Source organism: Hemicordylus capensis, chromosome 4, assembly GCF_027244095.1.
Source record: "Hemicordylus capensis ecotype Gifberg chromosome 4, rHemCap1.1.pri, whole genome shotgun sequence".
NCBI lineage: Eukaryota > Metazoa > Chordata > Lepidosauria > Squamata > Cordylidae > Hemicordylus > Hemicordylus capensis.
The window spans coordinates 148,549,353-148,567,744 of NC_069660.1; the positions used below are offsets into that span (position 1 = coordinate 148,549,353).

General features: G+C 45.0%; 2 protein-coding genes across 7 annotated transcripts in view; one reads left to right on the forward strand and one right to left on the reverse strand.

Annotated features, from left to right (window-relative positions):
• ODR4 (odr-4 GPCR localization factor homolog) overlaps positions 1-12,760 on the reverse strand; it is a 36,803-nt gene extending 24,043 nt beyond the window's left edge. Inside the window, exons 1-6 of one of the 3 annotated variants that reach the window (XM_053250875.1) lie at positions 12,593-12,760; positions 11,388-11,517; positions 9,173-9,307; positions 7,706-7,801; positions 6,739-6,845; positions 5,389-5,425 (exon numbers count right to left, since the gene is read on the reverse strand). In XM_053250875.1, the coding sequence (XP_053106850.1) occupies positions 5,389-5,425; positions 6,739-6,845; positions 7,706-7,801; positions 9,173-9,307; positions 11,388-11,486 (474 nt within the window). In that variant the 5' untranslated portion in view covers positions 11,487-11,517; positions 12,593-12,760. Of the gene's footprint in view, positions 1-5,388; positions 5,426-6,738; positions 6,846-7,705; positions 7,802-9,172; positions 9,308-11,387; positions 11,518-12,503 lie in introns of all 3 variants that reach the window. The other 2 variants (XM_053250874.1, XM_053250873.1) reach the window with 2 other exon arrangements.
• Positions 12,761-13,311: 551 nt separating this feature from the next.
• The window catches only part of TPR (translocated promoter region, nuclear basket protein), a 102,882-nt gene continuing 97,801 nt past the window's right edge, over positions 13,312-18,392 (forward strand). The window contains exon 1 of one of the 4 annotated variants that reach the window (XM_053250869.1): positions 13,312-14,004. In XM_053250869.1, coding sequence (XP_053106844.1) covers positions 13,854-14,004 — 151 coding nt within the window. In that variant the 5' untranslated portion in view covers positions 13,312-13,853. The remainder of the gene's footprint in view (positions 14,005-18,392) is intronic. The other 3 variants (XM_053250868.1, XM_053250871.1, XM_053250870.1) reach the window with 3 other exon arrangements.

Sequence of the window (18,392 nt, forward strand, 5' to 3'; positions counted from 1 at the left end):
ACCTGGCAACTGCATATTTATCTGATAAAAGATAACATATATAGAAATCATCAGAACAGCCCATAAAATTTAATAAATGTAGAATAATGTGCATATTATTTATTTTTATTTAACGTATTTTTATACCGCCCAAAACTTACGTCTCTCACATTACGAATGTCCCTATAAAAATTACAATATAATAGAACATGCACTGTTGAGTCTATGGCTCCTGAATCGCAAGGGCAAAAGCGCTCTGCAAACAGAGTTTTGTTAAATCTGCCCTCAAGAACTGCAGTGCGCAGGACATTAAATCGTGCTTGGGTAAATGCCATGTGATACTTGGGCACTGTAATCTGGTTAAGATATCTGGAAGGATGTGTGTACAGAATTTGATTTCCCAGCACTACTCCCCTTGGGATGAAACTTTGGTCTGTCTGACGTTCTGCATCTAAGATTCTTTGAGTAACCACCAACTTGGCCTGATCATAGCCCATTATGTTAGTACTTGCGGTGATAGGCCATAAGTAAGCAGCTTCTGCTCAAATGTGTGTTGCTATTTAGAGATAAATTCTTCTGCAAGAATCAGTGAAGTTAGCCCTAAAGGATAGAAATTTAGCTTGAGCCAGAACTTAGAAAGTCAGATCTTAGATTCTACCTTGGGAAGACCAGCCTCCAGGCAAAAAGCAGCACTGGGCACACCATGAGCTGTTAAAATAACTTCCAGGGGAACTGGACTGTACCGCTTCTTATGCTGAAAAATTGGAATATGGGCCAAGTTGGGCACCATCTAACAGTTAGGCCAGGGCTTTGGATTCAAACAACCTTATTGCTGGAGGAATGAAACAGGCCCCTTTTGAGTAGAAGAAAGCCAAAATTGCTGAAATAGACTTGCGAGCGTTTTGTTGCACATACTGAGAGTGAGCCTTACGACTGCCAGAATAATGAAAAACTATGCCCTAATACTTATAAAGACTTGTTCAATCCTACATCCATTGACAGACCAAGCCAGTGTCCTAGGGTGCTTTGCAAACCTCATGATTTTAGTTTTGGTATGGTTAATCTGAAGGGCATGCTCCTTACAGTAAAGAGCAAGAAAATTAAATGCCTTTCGCATGCCAATTGGTGTTTGAGATAGTATTACAGCAGCGGCAGTATAAAGTAATAGCAGAACTGATTGGGAAGCCAATTTTGGGGGTGAAAATAAGAATTAGTTTTTAAAAGCAACAACAATTTATATAAAAATTAAACAAGAGCGGTGCTAAAATACAGCCTTTGTTTAACACCCCTGCATGTGTGTGAGTAGAGACTGATATAAAATTTAGTGAAGTTTCCACATTAATGTGGGACATAAAATGAACACCTCAGACTTTATATTGCTGCAACAGATAAAGCACATCTGGATGCATGCGCTTTGGAGCATCAAGACCCCAGATGAAATCTGTACGTTGCCATTCAGAAATATACTTATGGAAAGCTAAATGAATGATGTGAGGAAGCAACAATTCAATGTCTTGTCTGTCTTCAATAATGTCATTCCCACCATTCCACACAGCTGTTGGCACCATCATGTCTTCTATCTTATAAAATGGAGGAGTAGTCTTGTTGTATGCAGCTTTGTTCATACAGTCGTAATCTAAATATTTGAATTGGTTTGTTTTGAAAACAGAGATAAGAGTGAGGAAAGGAACACAGTGAGGCTCTCCACATGAGCAGTGTGGAGAGCCGAGGTGGGTTAAGCAGGGCAAGCGGGCTCAGCCCGCTCTCCCTGCACACGAGCAAGCAGGAAGTCTTGATTGCCGGCTCAGTCACAGAGCCAGCAGGGGCTGTGGGGATCAGGGATCGGAGGCCGCCTGGCCCCTGGAAGTCCCAGGATGCCCCACAAGAGTGTGTGGGGCATCCTGAGGAGACCCCCGAGGCTTGTTTCAGCCTCTCGGAGGGGGTCTCCTCATGAATTGGCGCCACACTGCAACACCTCACGATTAGGTAAACCGGGTTAGTGGAGCATGCGCTCCGCTAACCTTGTTTAAGGGGAGAGGTATTTATGGAGGCTAGCTGCTGGGAGTCACACAGCTCCCACTGCAGCACATGGTCTCCCAAAAGTGGGCTGGGCTTCCTTAGCCTGCTTTTGAGCAATTGTGGGAATAGCCTCATTGTCTTACACCTAACTGGACTACTATGGCCTAGGGTTGGTGAAGATTGAGTGAATTATTGCCAGGATCTTCTATATATGCTCCTGGGGAAGAATTAGCTTGTCTAAAATGGTGTCTGTTAATTCACCCAGGTGATGTAGTCTTTGAAAGGGGAAAAGATAACTCTTGACTAGAAAACCATGATTGCTCAGAGCTTGCAGTGTCAGACTCTTGTCTAAGCTTGCTAAAGTCAGGCTCGGTGACCTGAGCAGCAGATCGTCTATGTAAACAAAAATCCTGACACCTTGGAGCCTGAAGTAAGCTATCAACGGCATCATAATCTTTGTGAAAACTCTGGGGGCTGAAGACAGGCCGAATGGAAGAGTCTTGTCTTGGAAATGTTTGCCTGTATATTTGAAGCAGAGCAATAGTCAGGTGTCTGGGTGGATAGGCACATGTAAATATGCCTCTGTCAGGTCTATGGAGGCAGGGTTTCCATTTTGAACTTCCTGTGCCTGACAAATTTGTCGAGAAATTTGAGATCTAGGACTGCTATGAGTGAGTTGTCCATTTTGAGTATGGTAAACAGAATAGACCCTGCCCTGCTGCTGAAGAGGTATGGGCTCTACCACCCCATCTCCTCTAAATGTTGTATTGCTAGAAAATGGCCTGAATGGTTGGTATGCGAATGGGAACGCGGGGTTGGCAGGAAACTGTCTGGAGGGAATGTGGTATATTTTATTCTGTAGCCTTACTGAATGGTCTGAAGGACCCAGTTGTCATTAGTGGAGAGCTCCCAGGTGTGAAAAACTAAGAGGTGGCAAGTCAGGATTTAGGTCTGGCTGTTTTGACTGGGCCAAGAAGCCTGGTTGCTGTTGACTGGAAGGTTTGTTGTTGGATTGAAACTTATTCCAAAAGGGGCGCTGTGTTCTGTTGTCCTTGTCCTGCAGGCTAAAGGAGGATCTCAATGGATGAAAGGAATGAAATAGTTTTTTACTCTGCCTACAGAAATCCCCCTATGGACCTCTAACAGGACCTTCGTTTTATCTTTGGTCTCAATTAGTATTTCTTTTAATAGCTCCTTGCCAAATAACTTAAAGCCTACATATGTTACAGAAGCTAGGCTGGCACGAGACGAGGCTTCAACATGCCAGTTTCAGGCATAGGCTGTGTCTAGTCACAACCTTAGAGGCAGTGGACTAGCTGCAAAGCGCACTGAATCCATAGTGGCGTCGGCCGTGAAGGCCTGGGCCTTTTGGATCTTTAGGAGTGTTTGCCTTAGGCATATGGGGTCTTCAGGGGAGTTCTGGAGAATGTCGTCCACCCATAGCATAGGTGCTCTGGCAAAAAAAGGCTGCTGTGGAGGAAGAATGATGAGAGAAGCAGCCTCATGGGCCCTCTTGAGAGAAGCCTCCATCTTTTTATCAGACAGATCACTGAGAGAGCTGTCTCCGTCCTTAGGTAGCATAGGGCCTGACAGGAGGGCTACTACTGGCTCATCTGTGGTGGTGGTGGTGGAGGACTTGGAGGAACCCAGGCTTTCCTGGGGGAAATTGTGAAATTTATTAGCCACCATACTGAGTTACTTGTTGGAAGCAGGTGTGGCCCACTCCTGCTAAACTGTATCACCGAAGAATTTTGGGAAGGGAAAATTCTTTTCTTTGGCCTTATTTGTGGGGAACACGAGAACCCCTTTGGTGCTGGTTTATTCCTCCTGGGAGGTACCAGTTGCAATCTGAGAGTTTGAATTGCCTTATTAGGGGAGGGGCAAAGTTTAATGAGGGGGCAAAATTGTTCTAGAATGAACAATTTCTATGACATAAAGAGCCCATGAGTTGGTCATCTGACCATTCCCTCGTCCCCGGGCTCCAGGTAAGGATCCTGGTCACCCTGGTCCCCTAGAATCACCGGGTTCCCTGGATAATTGGGTTGACATGGGGAAGCAGGTTCACAAAGATCTGGTATCTGGGGTAGAGAACTATGTGGATTGTTGGGGTCAGGGGAGTCATTCCCAGGTAACGCGGAGGAGTGTGGCAGATTTTGAACATTCTTAAGCCTTTTGCTGCCCATCTTTTTTGACTTTTTAGGAGGTGGACTATCAGAAGAAGAAGGGTCTTTCCTTTTCTGCTTTCCCCCATTTTGGTCTCCTGCTTTGTTGGAGGGATTTTGCCAACTTCAAAAACTATGACTGCCAGGCAATATGGGGTCCATGTGCATGGCTGGGGGCGCTCCCCTTGTTAAACAGATAGTGGGGGTGGGAGGCACCTGGCCCTGGTATCACCAGTTCTGCTAGTAATGGATCATCTGGGATTTCTGAGTCCTCTGATCCTTGGGGCACTGACTGCCCCCGTGGCCTGCTGCATGGTTGGTGCTGTTTGGTGTGTGTTTTCCACTTGGCCGTTGAGGCCTACAGCCTGGAGCCCTCTGACCGCTCTGCCTTTGCCGTGCCACCGATGCCCTAGTCAGCCAAACTGGGTCTTCTGCACAGGGCTTGTGGCAATCATGGGTGGGGATGGGACTAGCTTGGCCTGTGGAGTCCAGATGTGCTGGCCACAACAGTGCACAAGTTAGGGCTGGCTGGGAAGGCCTGGTCAAGGCTGGCCGCGGCAGTGCCACTTAGGAGGTGCAAGCTGGCCCAACAGGCCCGGGAGGGGTGGATCATGGTGGTAGTTCTGTGGATGGCTATCCCCTCCCAGGGCACCTCCAGAAATTGAGGCAGGGATTGCTGGGGTCCAAGGGCAAACAGAAGAGTGTTGATGGTCCTCATGATCTTTGAGGGGCTTGCAACCAGGTGGTGGGAGGCCTGATGCCCCTTCCCCTAAGTTTGGAATGTCTATGTCCAGTGCAAGCGGTGGTGAGAAATTAAAGGTGCTCGGTGCACTGCTTGGAGGTCTTGGTAAAGGGAAGTTAAAATTCTGTCATCTTCCCTTAGGAACAAGGACATTCATAATGCGAGGTCCTCTCTGCATAGCCAACTGCTGACTCCAGGAACAGAAGGAAAGGAGGAGAAACAAGTTGGTGAAGAGAGAGAGAGTGCTTTTATAAGGATAAAAACATGCTGTCTCCGGAGCAGACGAAGGACTAGAAGAACTAAATGGGCTATCCTCCCCAGAGTATGTAAAGACTTCTAACAGATTTGTATAGTCCTGCCCTCTGGAACAGCAGAGGGGAAGATAACCCACAATATGTCCTCATCCAGCAGCAGGGAAAAAGTGACTCCGGTATTTGGCCGAAGGTTACAAATCTCCCCACAACACAAACCACAAAAACAACTTACCTTTGGATCTTGTACATCATATGTGCGACAAAGTATTCGTTCCTATTTAAGAAACAATAACCACATATGCTTAAAGGAAATTACAAGGAATAGGTATGAAAATAAGTCACCCTGAATACCTCCAGTCACACATTTGTGTATACATATGTGTCCATCTGCCTTATGCTTGACATTTGTAACTGCCAATCAAGAAAAGAGAAGGGCTGCACTTTTCTTTCTGCTGCCAATTAAACCTGCTGTCCCATTCCTGCTCCCTCCTCCCCGTTTCTTCACCTTTGTCCTGGTTGGATTGTAAGCATTCCTTGGGAGAAATCCAGACAATGCTGGTCCACTTCAGATGTAACAGTAAACCATGGTTTAGCACGGTGAACCGTGCTAAAGGGAACTGTGGGCTAACAAGCTCTTCTCCACCCCATGAGACACAAAGGAGTGTATGATATTCTGCTCTGCTCTAGCTCTGGTTTGTTAACAAACAGCAGTTAATATGTACTGCAGAAGTACAGTTTGATCTTAAAATGAAAACAGAAGCACACTCTCTCTCTTCTCTCACATGCAAAGATAGAGAGAAGAGTGTGTGCAAGCCCACAGCTCCATTAGGCTCATTCATGTAGCACTAAAATACAGTTTAGCATTCTGTCTGAAGTGGGCCATTGTATTTTATATAGTGCCTAGAGCCACTCTTTATTTAGCAGCAGCACAGGACTTCTCAGAACAGGGAATGGAAATGTCAACTTTTGCTAGAGGACAGGATACCTGCATTTAAATGAATTCAATTTAACCATTTCAGCCACATTGCTTTATTAAGCAAATGACCATACCCACACAGTGCAATTCCTTTTTACTCAGTCTTATCCTAATTCACAGTCCATGTTTCCCAACCACTTAATGTACATCCTGCACATACAGCTAAACCCACACATGTATCTGAAAATAGAGACAGAGGTACTTTAAAAACAACAACAACCCTAAGTGAATCTTGGTGGTGTCTTCTCAGCTATTGGTAGGGTGCTCACAAGCAGGACTGGCTTTGCCACTGAGCAAAGATAGGAAAGAGATGATCCAATTATTCTGAGGCAGCTCAGGAAGAAGTTTCATATGCCTTTTATTTAGTAGACCTTAAACTGTTAGGATATAATATTTCTACAAAAAAAGATAAAGAAAACTCAGCCAAATAACCGGCAGTATCGAGGTAGGAGAAAGACTCATTTAGGGAGGAAGTGGGGGTGCCTCCTAGTTCAGTCCCCCTCTGGACCAAGCCTTTCTTCCTCAATAAACCCTGCCTTGTAGTGGACAAAGAGAAGCACCTAGAGTCTGGACCAGATGCTGGTGCCAAGTAGGAAGAAAGGATACTTCTTTGTAGTAGAACAAAGATGAAGAGCCACTCTTTCAGACACATCTTCCTCAGAGAAGGTCCACAGCCTTTTTCTAGCTAAAGACTTCTCTATTGAAAACACAAGCTTGGAAAAAGAAGAAGAAAACAAGTGTTAATGCTAGCTTCCAATTGCTATAAAAACACTCGCTCTCTCAAACTCTCTCTCTCTCTCAGCTGCTAGAAGCAAGAAACTGAATATGATTCCTGAGACACAACATATTTCTCTACCCATCACTTGCAGCTCAATTAAATTAAATCTTGGATGAAGAACAAAACACAAAGAAGAAAAACACCGCACCACCTCCCTACAACTGATGGGCCTTTGTTTACATTGTTTATTGTTACTTTTTAGGATACCCTATAATACTTGTAGTAGCTCGGCCATATGTAGAGTTGAGTGTCATCCAATTATATATTCAGAAGTGGCGCAGCGGGGAAATGCTTGACTAACAAGCAGAAGGTTGCCGGTTCGAATCCCCACTGCTATGTTTCCCAGACTATGGGAAACACCTATGTCAGGCAGCAGCGGAATATGAAGGTGCTGAAAGACATCCTCTCATACTGTGCAGGAGATGGCCATGGTAAACCCCTCCTGTATTCTAACAAAGACAACCACAGGGCTCTGTGGTCACCAGGAAGCTGCTGCCAGTCTGTGAAGACAATACTGAGCTAGATAGACCAACGGTCTGACTCAGTATATGGCAGTTTCCTATGTTCCTATGACGGCACACTTTACTTTTCAGAATTGAGAGTCCGTCCTTTTTTAAATGGTAAAATGGTAAACCTCTCCTGCATTCTACCAAAAGAAAACCATAGGGCTCTGTGGCGCCAGGAGTCAAAATCGACTTGACGGCACACTTGACCTTTAACTAAGGCTGTAAATAAAGAAATATACTCTGCTATTCCAACTGTATTCCCTAGGGGAACATTATTTGTATCACTTACCTTCCGTAGAGTACTTTGAATTTCTTTCGCCAGCTCTGGAGCAGCAACAATAAAAACACCAAGAACTAGGAATCCTCCAGGAAGCATTCTTGACACCTATGAAGACAAACCATCACAAATGATTCAATTCTGAACTTCAAAATACTAAACTATCTTAAGGAGTGATGCAAGTTTCATACAGACATGATCATTTTTTTAAAAACACAGCAGATGGAATTCAACATGCTTTATTATTATTATTGTTGTTGTTGTTGTTGTTGTTGTTAATAAAACTTTTATACCGCCCTTCCAAAAGGCTCAGGGCAGTTTACATTACTACCTTTAAATTACATTACATTAATTTACATTAATACTTATACCTGTGCATCTGCCAGATGTACATAAGCCAGGGATGCAAAGTGTGTGACCCATGGGTAATGACTTTCCTTCCTTCCTACAGAGATCTACTGATATATCTATGCAGTTACTTGAGCACTATTTTGTACAGTTATAGATCTAGTCAGTATTGGACTTTCATTGGCTGTAAAACCAAATCCTTTCTGTCCTCACTGCTTAGATTACAATGTCAATTCTCAGAGTGGAAAGGGGCGCTTTACATCTCGCAGTGAGCTACAACGTGGCATAGCAGCTAGTGTTTTGGGCTTTGAACTGGGAAACCCACCATCAAATTGCTGCTCAGGGTGGCTTCGGGCAAACTTTCATCTCTCGGGCTAACCTACGCTACAGAGTGGTTTGAGCTCCTTGGAGGAAGGGTGGCCTACAGAGTACAACTAGCCTACCTTAAGCCAGATATTTCTGGCCTGAAGCAACTAAGACCAGGACACACATAAGCCCTCCAGCTTTGCCCCAATTTCAGCAATTATGAACAAGTTGTTCTCTCACTTTATGCTTATTATGATTACTATTTTAATGTTTAGTGCCAACAGTGTTCTCTGTGCTGTACAAACAGTTGTTTCTCAGAGCATTAAAAATCATTTAGATTAGCTAAACAGAATGAAAGATACCAGAGATTGAAGGGATAATAGCCTGGATGGGGTAGGAAGCAGTCAGTTTCATTTACAGCCAACAAAGCACACATACCATTCCAGTATTTCTGAGAGTGTGCAGTTTAATCAAACACATAAAACCAGAAGTAAGCATTATTATTATTAATAATTCGATTTCTATACCACCCTTCCAAAAATGGCTCAGGGCGCTTTACACAGAGAAACAACAAACAAACAAGATGGAACCCTCTCCCAAAGGGCTTACATTCTAAAAAGAAATTTAAGATAGACACCAGCAACAGTCACTGGAATGCTGGTGATGAATTGGGCCAGTTACTCTCCCCTTGCTAAATAAAGAGAATCACCACGTTAAAAGGTGCCTCTTTAACCTGTTAGCAGGGGCCACATGACAGCAGAATGACAGGAAGTTGCAAGAAATATAAGGACACTGGGTTTTAAGAAGTACAAGAACTTGCATTACCTGATTGGCATGTGCTATTGTCCATTCTTCATCAATGTTAGATAAATCTGCATAGTAACTCTGATTGCTTTTACTTTCCTCCTCTTTTGGAGGCGTTTGAATGGCAAGTACAACATAGTCCCTTTGCGGAGAGCACTGAAAATAGGGAAGAGAAAAATAGCACTAGAGAAAGAAAAGCAAACCATATACAATCATCAGCACTGTAAAAACTGATCAGGGACGTGCAGAACGTTTTGTCGGTGAAACGTTTCAACTTGAAATGGGCCATTTCCAGTATTCTGAGCTTGAAACAAACACCCTTTAAATATAGAGGCTGTTTCGAGCTCAGAGCAGAACCCTAATAGGGAAGCCCCGACTGCTCGCCCCCAACTATAAGATTCCCTCACAAACCACCTTCAGAAGGTGGGTGGTGCCCTCCTTGTGCGCAGCAGAGCCTGACAAAAGTGTGCACTTTACTGCTGATCATGGACCAGCAGCAGTGGGCTGCATGCTTCTTTCCTGTCCCTCACAACAGATGGTGGGGGCAGGAGAGTGAGGGGTCATCTGCTGCTGGTGGTGTGGCCAGCTCCTCCCATGCAACAAAGCACAGGTGGGCTCTGCTGCATGTGGAGGTGCTGGACACTAACCACATGACAGAGGAGCTGTCGGTGTCCATGGATCACCAGGTGGAGGGATGGTGGTCCATTTCACTGAAGGTGCATGGTGACAAACAATGGTCTGAACATAGCGAAGGCAGCCGAGCAGCTTCAGCTTCTGTCCATCCACTGTGTGGTGCACGCTTTGAACCTGGTCGTCCAGGATGCACCTGGCCTTTCTGAGGTTGCAGCCAGGCAAGGCATCCCCACTGAGTGCCAGTCTGCTGTTGCCATTGCTTGTCTTGTGGACAGGACTGCAGTTTACTTTCACCAGAGCGAAAAGGGTAGGCGGATGCTTAAGGAGAGGCTTGAGCTCAGCCTACCTGAAAACCTGATTCTTCAGGATATTCCAACCTGAAGGAACTCTACCTCTCTCTTGCTTCTGCACCTGCAAAGCCTGGAAGTGTGCAACCTATTCAACCAGGATTGGGTGCTCATTTCTGAGGTTGTCTTGACACTCAAACTGTTCTTTGTTGCCACATACAGCTTGTGTGCTGAGGCAGCAATACTCAGTCAGGCTTTGCCCATCACTCTTCTCCTCGAGAAGACCATGGGTGAGCTCCAGTCCACACAGAACACTGAGGAAGCAATCACCCGATGGTGGATTGGCTCAGGACACTCTTGGGTACATTGGCAGAGCATGTTTTGTCCTGCCTATGTGACTCAAGGGTGAAGGGCAAAGCTGTCACCCTGATCAGCTGCCCAGGTGGAGGGACCTGCTGGCTGAAGAAATTAGGACGGCCCAGGAGAGGAGGCTGGTACGCAACCAGGAGGAGGGTGCTGGAGTGCCTACTGCTAGTGCACCCCAGCAGTAGCATCACCACCACTTACTGCTCTAGCAGCATGGTGTTTCTGGCAGAGAGCCAGTAGTTCTGCCTCAGCATTCCACCCAGTGGTTCAGAGAGAGCTTCCTTGGCATCTTGCCAGGGAAATGGGAGAAGCCTATAGAGCCCTGCAGCAGTGTCAAATAGTGTGTTCTTCAGTACTTGCAGGCCGCCAGATGGCACTTATCCAGTTTGACCGGACTTGGTGATGGTTGCCAGACAGTTCGTCTCATGCCCACCAAGCAGCGTCCAGAGGTAGAGGGTGCTCTCCATGGCCGGGGTCGTGGTGACACCCCATCACTCATGCTTGGAGGCTGGCTTGGTAGAGCAGCTGGTCTTCCTGAAGGCTGACCTCCCACTGTTGGGCTATCAAGAGCTGGCCATGGTGGGTGAGTAACTCATGGTCACCTATGGGGTCGGGGGAAAGGATGCTATGGAGGTTTGGTGGGGTAGATGGCTAAAAAATTGTTAAAAATCACACACTTGCTCATTTCTTTTGTGGGTTAGGTGGTAGGTAGCACTCATCATGCCCTACCATCCAACCCATTTGGTGTCCCTATGAACAACCTGTGAGGAACAATGGGGTGTTTAGCGTTTCCCTATTGCTCCCTATGGCTGAAACGCTTGAAACATTTTGTTTCGATGGAATGTTTCAGTCATTTATGTTTTGTTTCGAGCTCGAATGCAAAATACCACAGTAATCCAAACAGAAAACTGATAAGACAGAGAAGGCCCCTCAATATACAAAAAACTTACCTGCCCTACCAAAAGACCCGTAATAAAAGGTTTTGAGCGGGTACTGAGCTCCGACAGATATTGTCCAACCGCTTCTTCTACAAAGTAGCTTCTTCCCATTATTGCAAATGTTTAACAATCCAGATACAAACTTAAGAGACAAAAAGCAAGAGAGAAACTGATCATTGGGAATTACAGTCACATGACATTTTCTTCTTTGAGCAAAGAGAAACAGCAGATAGCCATACCAGCAGGGGCGTAACTACCATTAGGCAAGGGGAGGCGGCTGCCTGGGGGCCCCCACGCCTTGAGGGGCCCCCCAGAGGCAAGTCACATGAGGCAAGTCACATGACTATATATTGTGAAGTGTGTGTGTGCATCAGCGAGGGGCCCATTTTAAAATTTTGTCTATGGGCCCACTCCAGCCTTGTTACGCCCCTGCATACCAGACTCAGTATTCTGCTGGAGGAGACAAGCTGGGTCCATCCCCATTGTCTCTGTTTATTGTCTCTCCCTCACGTTTTAATCACACCTATACTTCTTTCTCAAGTGTTTCTCCTTGACAAGGATCCCTTGCTACTTCCACTTCTGCACCTACATGAATGTGTCTCCACAACTAAAATGCAGCCTCCCCCTCTTCTACTCGATGCGTTTGCAATTCTATGAAGGCTTACATGAGTGTGAGCGCACAGCTCACTGAACACAGCATAGCTTACTTTTGAGGAACCATGCACAGGGTCAGGCTATTTGACTGTGACCCCTCCTGAACCAAATCAAGGTAGTCGAGTTCTCACCAAGGAAGACAATCTGTGCCTGCGCTGTATCTCCCATGTTGGCAATAACTAACAAGAGCAATAGTCGTCCTCATCATCATAATTCCTGCATTCAGATAGCTAGATAGCAAGGAGAGATCTAAAACTAGAACCTCTCTCCTGGACATACTGGTTTCCTACATGTAAGGAGCTTTCTGTATGGAGGAGAGTTTGGTCACCTGCAGTGGCCAGGCACAACTGCCCAGGCCCAGACTGACCACTGCAGCAGGAACTGCGGATAGGCTGCTTGGGCATCCCAAGGGAGTCCGAGTCCTCCACTACACCTGCCCTGCAAACTTGACCGTCCGCACTCACAACTACTTACTCAGAAACCAACCCTACCAATTACGCAGAAGACGACAGCCCAAGAGGCTTGGTGGTGGTGTGGTGGTGGTGATGAAGCAACGCAGTCACCTTCTCAAGCCACGTCTCGCCGCCAGACCCATCGCCCGTTCGCTGCTCTCATGCTCATAGACTGAGGTGTCCCAGCATGCGTCAACTCTGGGCGACATCGCCCTTTCCCCCGAAGGGGACACAAGTCGATGACATCACACGTCTCACCCACTGAGACACAAAGGCGCAATATGAAAAAGCGCGAAGATTTACGCACATCTTGGGTGTGGCGGAAATAGGACAACGCAGATACTCTTTCCCCCCTTTGCAGGGGGTCATTTAGTACATACCTTTTGGCTGTTCCTATCTCGTAAATAGGGGGGAAATGCGCCCTCTAAAAGCCACCCAACCATGTGCTATTTGCCTATTTAAAATTACATATATGAAATGAAAATTTGCCACACTCGACAGGGCGCACACAAACGACCAGAAGCTCTTTTGTACTTCCGATATCGTTATTTCCGTTTAGCTTCTGAGCAACCATAGATGTACTAGACTGCCATGTACCTTGTCTGAAAACCTGACAGCTTTTCATTTTGACTCCTTGCTGCTCATTTGCGAGAGTGAGAGAGCGCCCAGGAGTTTAGTTATATGGCCTCCACTTTGGGTAGTATTATATCACCATTCCCAGAAAATAGTTCCTGCCCTCCTTTTCAGACATTATCAAGGAGAAAATGATGAACGCCTGTGTAAGGAGAGGAAGCGACATCGCTTTGCCAACGTACTGTGTTGGGATTACAGCGTGTGCACAGAGCCACCGATTTCATTTCTTTCCGAACACAGAGAGATTAAATCCCAGTGGTTATGAAACGATGCTTACAAGAGCTTCAGAACGGCTGCAAGTGACTTGTTGGGATTTCCAGTCAAATAGCTCTCCTACAAAAACACACTTCTAGTTACAGCAGTCTATCCAGGTTGCCTTTTCAGAGCCCTTTCCAGCTCAAAACCTGCACTGAGTTGCACATTCAAACACTGTGACTTGTAACCAGATTGTGGTCTTCTTTTGCGACAGCAAAGAGTCAAAGACCAATTGCTGGACAGTGCATGAGTCTATGTTTTCATACGTCTATAGTGGGTAGCTCCATCTTTCCTATGCGTGCACCGTAGACTTCCGGGGACCTATTCAGGAAGCGCGCGCTGTTCACGGGGCTTGCATCTGCGCAGCTCACCTGTGTTCCTGGGCGCCCTGGCTGCGGCTGCCTCTGGGTCTCCTCTCTGCTCTTCGGTGGCCTGAACAGGGCTGAGCGGGAGGTGGTCGCGGTTTTTCGGCAGCTCGCCCAAGATGGCGGCGGTGCTGCAGCAGGTCCTGGAGCGGACCGAAATCGCCAAGTTGCCCAAAGCCGTGCAGGGGAAGCTGGAGCGGTTCTTGGCTGATCAGCAGAGCGAGATCGACGGGCTCCGCTCCAGACATGAGCGGTATAAGGTGGACAGCGGTGAGTGAGGAGGAGGAGGAGGAGGCGGCGGCGAAGAGGGTTGGCCGCGGTGGGAAGGGAAGGCTGGCCTGGATGCAGCTGCTTGAGGCTGATCCTGCGAGGCAGTTATCGTTATCGTTTTTAGTCAAACGTAGAAGAGAAAGGAGGATGGAGGAATAAGGAGAAAAGAAGCAGCGTGAAAGTAACTAAACGAAAACTGCACTCCTATGTCAATCAATCAATCAATCAATCATCTTTATTACGGTGCAAGACCAGCATAAGACAGAACAGTAGAGCATGAATACTTTAAAATTACTACTCTAATGTTATGAAGAATACTGTAAAAAAAAAAGAGAGAGAGAGAGGCAAAACTGTAAAATCACTAGGATTATAGTCATAATTATGAGCATCTTATATTTAAAAGTGTAAGGGCATACAATATATAAACATTCCTGTGTCTGTTTATTACAGATTAAGTTCTACTGAGTTCAATGGGATGTATGAGTAACAAATTTTTGCATGCCTTTTGCTGTCTCAGTGGAACTAAACAGGTCAAGATGGTTGGAAGTATGACTTCCAACTCTTCCTGGAGATTTTTGTCCCCAGTATTTATTTATTTATTTATTTATTCTTTTTTACAACTACCTGTTAAAATCTCCATGATTGTTGTTAATAATCATCTGGAGATTGATGCCAATTCCTTGAGATGCCAGGCCAATCGCAACCCACGTTAGCGTCTATAGTTATATAATGAAAGTTTATACTACAGTATGTTTGCTTGGTACCCCATGATGCTGTGTTGTTTTTACTAAAACAGTTCAGCATGGCTGTGTCTCTGGAATTTGGATTACGGGTGTCTAGTGGTGCAGCAGCGAAATGCTTAATTAACGAGCGGAAGGTTGCTGGTTTGAATTCCCGCTGGTATGTTTCCCAGACTATGGGAACACCTATATCAGGCAGCAGGGATATAGGAAAATTATTATTATTATTTTATTATTTTTACATTTATATCCCGCTCTTCCTCCAAGGAACCCAGTGGTGTACTACATACTTAAGTTTCTCTTTCATAACAACCCTGTGAGAGGTTAGGCTGAGAGAGAAGTGACTGGCCCAGAGTCACCCAGCTAGTTTTATGGCTGCATGGGGATTTTAACTCGGGTCTCCCCGGTCCTAGTCCAGCACTCTAACCACTACACCATGGTGCTGAAAGGCATCATCTCATACTGCGTGGGAGTAGGCAATGGTAAACCACAGGGCTCTGTGGGCACCAGGAGTCGAAATCGACTCGATGGCACACTTTACCTTTACTTTAGTCAAACCATATTTGGGAAATAGGCCATTAAATCTCTAGTGATTATTACCTTGCAGATAATTATTACCTTGTACGTTCATTCAGTTTTCAGAGTGGGTATGACACACAAGTCTGGATACTGTTCATTATTATTCTACAAAACAGCTTCTTATTCTTAAGAACCAAAGGCAACATCCTTGCTGCTGCTCACTGGTGCTCTCAACTCCTTTTTGATTTGATTTGATTTGATTAAGTGCCATCAAATCAGTGTCGACTCTTAGTTGATTCCCATCTCAAGTAGATGACATGGGGCTGAAAGATATCACTACCTTGCAGACATTTTAAAAAGTACAGAGAAACTTTATTACGGTATGCACGGATTCGTGTATCCGTGGTCGGGAAATAGACACCCAACCTTGGCATATATGTGTGGGGGGGGGGTAGGGGAACATGTTGACTTTGTATCTACGGGTTGGGTGTGGCCAGAAATGACCACGGAGGTCATTTCCAGCTGCCATTTTGTTTCTTGGGGCCTTAAAATGGCCCCAATTAAAAAAAAAAATCTGTGATTTTCAGCTGATTTGGGGGCATTCCGGAGCACAGCATGACTTGAGGGGAGCAGCAAAGCATGGTGAAGAGCTTCCCCCGCGTTTCCTCCCAAACTGTCCTATTTTAGGCTACTTTAGGCTATTGTTCATCTGACCAGTAACCACGATCCCATAGCCTGCAGTGCCTCAATATCCATAGTTTCTGTATTTGTGGTTGCAGCTGGGAATGGAACCCCCGTGAATTTTGAGGTCTCCCTGTATATTCATTTTTGAAAATACACTATAAATACAATGACCGCTATCCGGAATGATCCTATGCCAGCATCAAGGTTTTCTGTCATGTGAGGGTTGTGTTTCTGATTTTTGGTGGCCCCCACCCATCCTCTGCATCCATCTGTACCTCCTTAAATACTGTCCAAATACTTGAGTCTAAAATTTCAAGAAAACACTGGGCATTATTAGCCACATTTTACAAACTGCTTTAGACTACAGTCTTAAGTACACTTACCTGGGAGTAAGTTCCATTGGACTTAAACATGCGTAGGGTTGTGCTGTTAGCAAGATATAGCCACAGCTTTGGGCATTATTTCTCTTAACTTAAGCCTGCTGCAGCTTGTATCTAGTGATACTTGCCTATATCGTACTTTAGCCTTTGTGAGGGAGCCTTCCAAATCCTGCTTCAAAGGCAATATTCAGTCCACACTTAATGGATGGACATCTTTGAGGGTTTTTTGGGGGGGGGGGTTCACCTGTTCCACTCATCTTTAAAAACTCGATGGACTGCATTCCTGTGCATTCAAAATTGTGCTAAGGGTGAAAAAGGAGGACTTTCACCTAAGGTAAAACTGAGAGGTCTCAAGGCAAAATGTTAGGAAGGTGCTTATTAGTTTCACACTGACAGTGTTCAGATAAAATCTCAAGGCAAAATCCAGACATTGCTGAAAGTGATGACAATCTTATCATCTCTATACTTTACCTTGAGATAACTCAGTTTGAACTTCTATTCAGATCCACTGTTCCCTCTAAAGCGTGTGCATGCTCACAAGTTTTTGGATGTCTGCTCAGTTCAATTTAGATCTCGCTCAGGTTGACTCAGGAAGGCCCCATTCTGAATGCATGTGTGCACACACTGCCTTGATACTGTCACCCAGAACAAAGCTCATTCCACGCAGAGATGAAAAAGATTCGAGGAACCATTGTTCAAATCCCTAACTAAAACATTTTGCATAGTGTCACAACATGGAATAAAGACTGATGGGAATTGTCTAATAGGTGCCTGTGACATTCATATAGTCCCAGCAGCACATATTGCAGGTTGAGTGAGGAGGGAATGCAGTATCTCCCAGTCAATACTTTAGTGAGAAAGGATGCTTGGATCCAGTGCAACATCTGTTGCTTAATGACATAAATGGCGTATGTGGCCTTAAGCTGTAAATTCCCAAACTGAATTTCTAAAAAAGAAATTTTAAAGGAGTTTAACTACATTGATTCCTACGGAAAACATGGCATAAAGTATTTATTATGATTATGATTATTATTATTTTACATTTATATCCCGCTCTTCCTCCAAGGAGCACAGAGCGGTGTACTACATACTTAAGTTTCTCTTTCACAACAACCCTGTGAAGTAGGTTAGGCTGAGAGAGAAGTGACTGGTCCAGAGTCACCCAGCTACAATCATGGCTGAATGGGGATTTTGAACTAGGGTCTCCCCGGTCCTAGTCCAGCACTCTAACCACTACACCATGTATTCAATGTGTCTTGCTAAATTGCTGGTTCACACCATAAGTTTTTCTTATAATGAACTGCAACACTTGTATAATATTCACAAAACTAGAGCATTTTGCTTAACTTAAAACAAGATAAATCACGGTCATTGCTTGTAATCCTCAAACAAAGATTCTTGGATACATTATATGTCTTCTGCAAGTTGGTTATTCTGGAGAGTTATGCATCATAGCATGTGTTTGTAAAATTATTGAATGAGCATCTGTGATAAGAGATGCAAGAAGGGAACGCCTTCTTCTGCATGAACCCCACCACCCATTGAGATCTGCTGGAGAGGTCCGTCTGCAGCTGCCACCATCTCATCTGGTGGCCACTCAGGGATGGGCCTTCTCCGCTGCTGCCCCAAGGCTTTGGAATGTGCTCTCTCTGTAGTGAAATAAGAGCCTCCCGATTTCTGACAGCTTTTAAAAAGTCTTTTAAAACACATTTCATCACCCAGGCTTTTAGTTAATGTTATTTTAATGGTTTTAATGTTGTTTTAAAATATTATTTAAAATTTTTAAATTGTTGTAATATGTGTGTCCCCTTTTGCCTTAACGAATGTTTTACTTTTTTTTAATTCTGTTGTAAACCGTCCAGAGACGTAAGTTTTAGGCGGTATAAAAATGTTTTAATAATAATAATGATGATGATGATGATGGAGTTGCCCGGCTGAGAGGCAAGTATTGTTGCTATCCAGTTATTAGTTTGCAGTGAAATAAACCATCTGCTGTACATGGACGATCTGAAGTTGTATGGAAAGTCCCAGTCAGAAATTAAATCACTGCTAAACACTGTCTGTA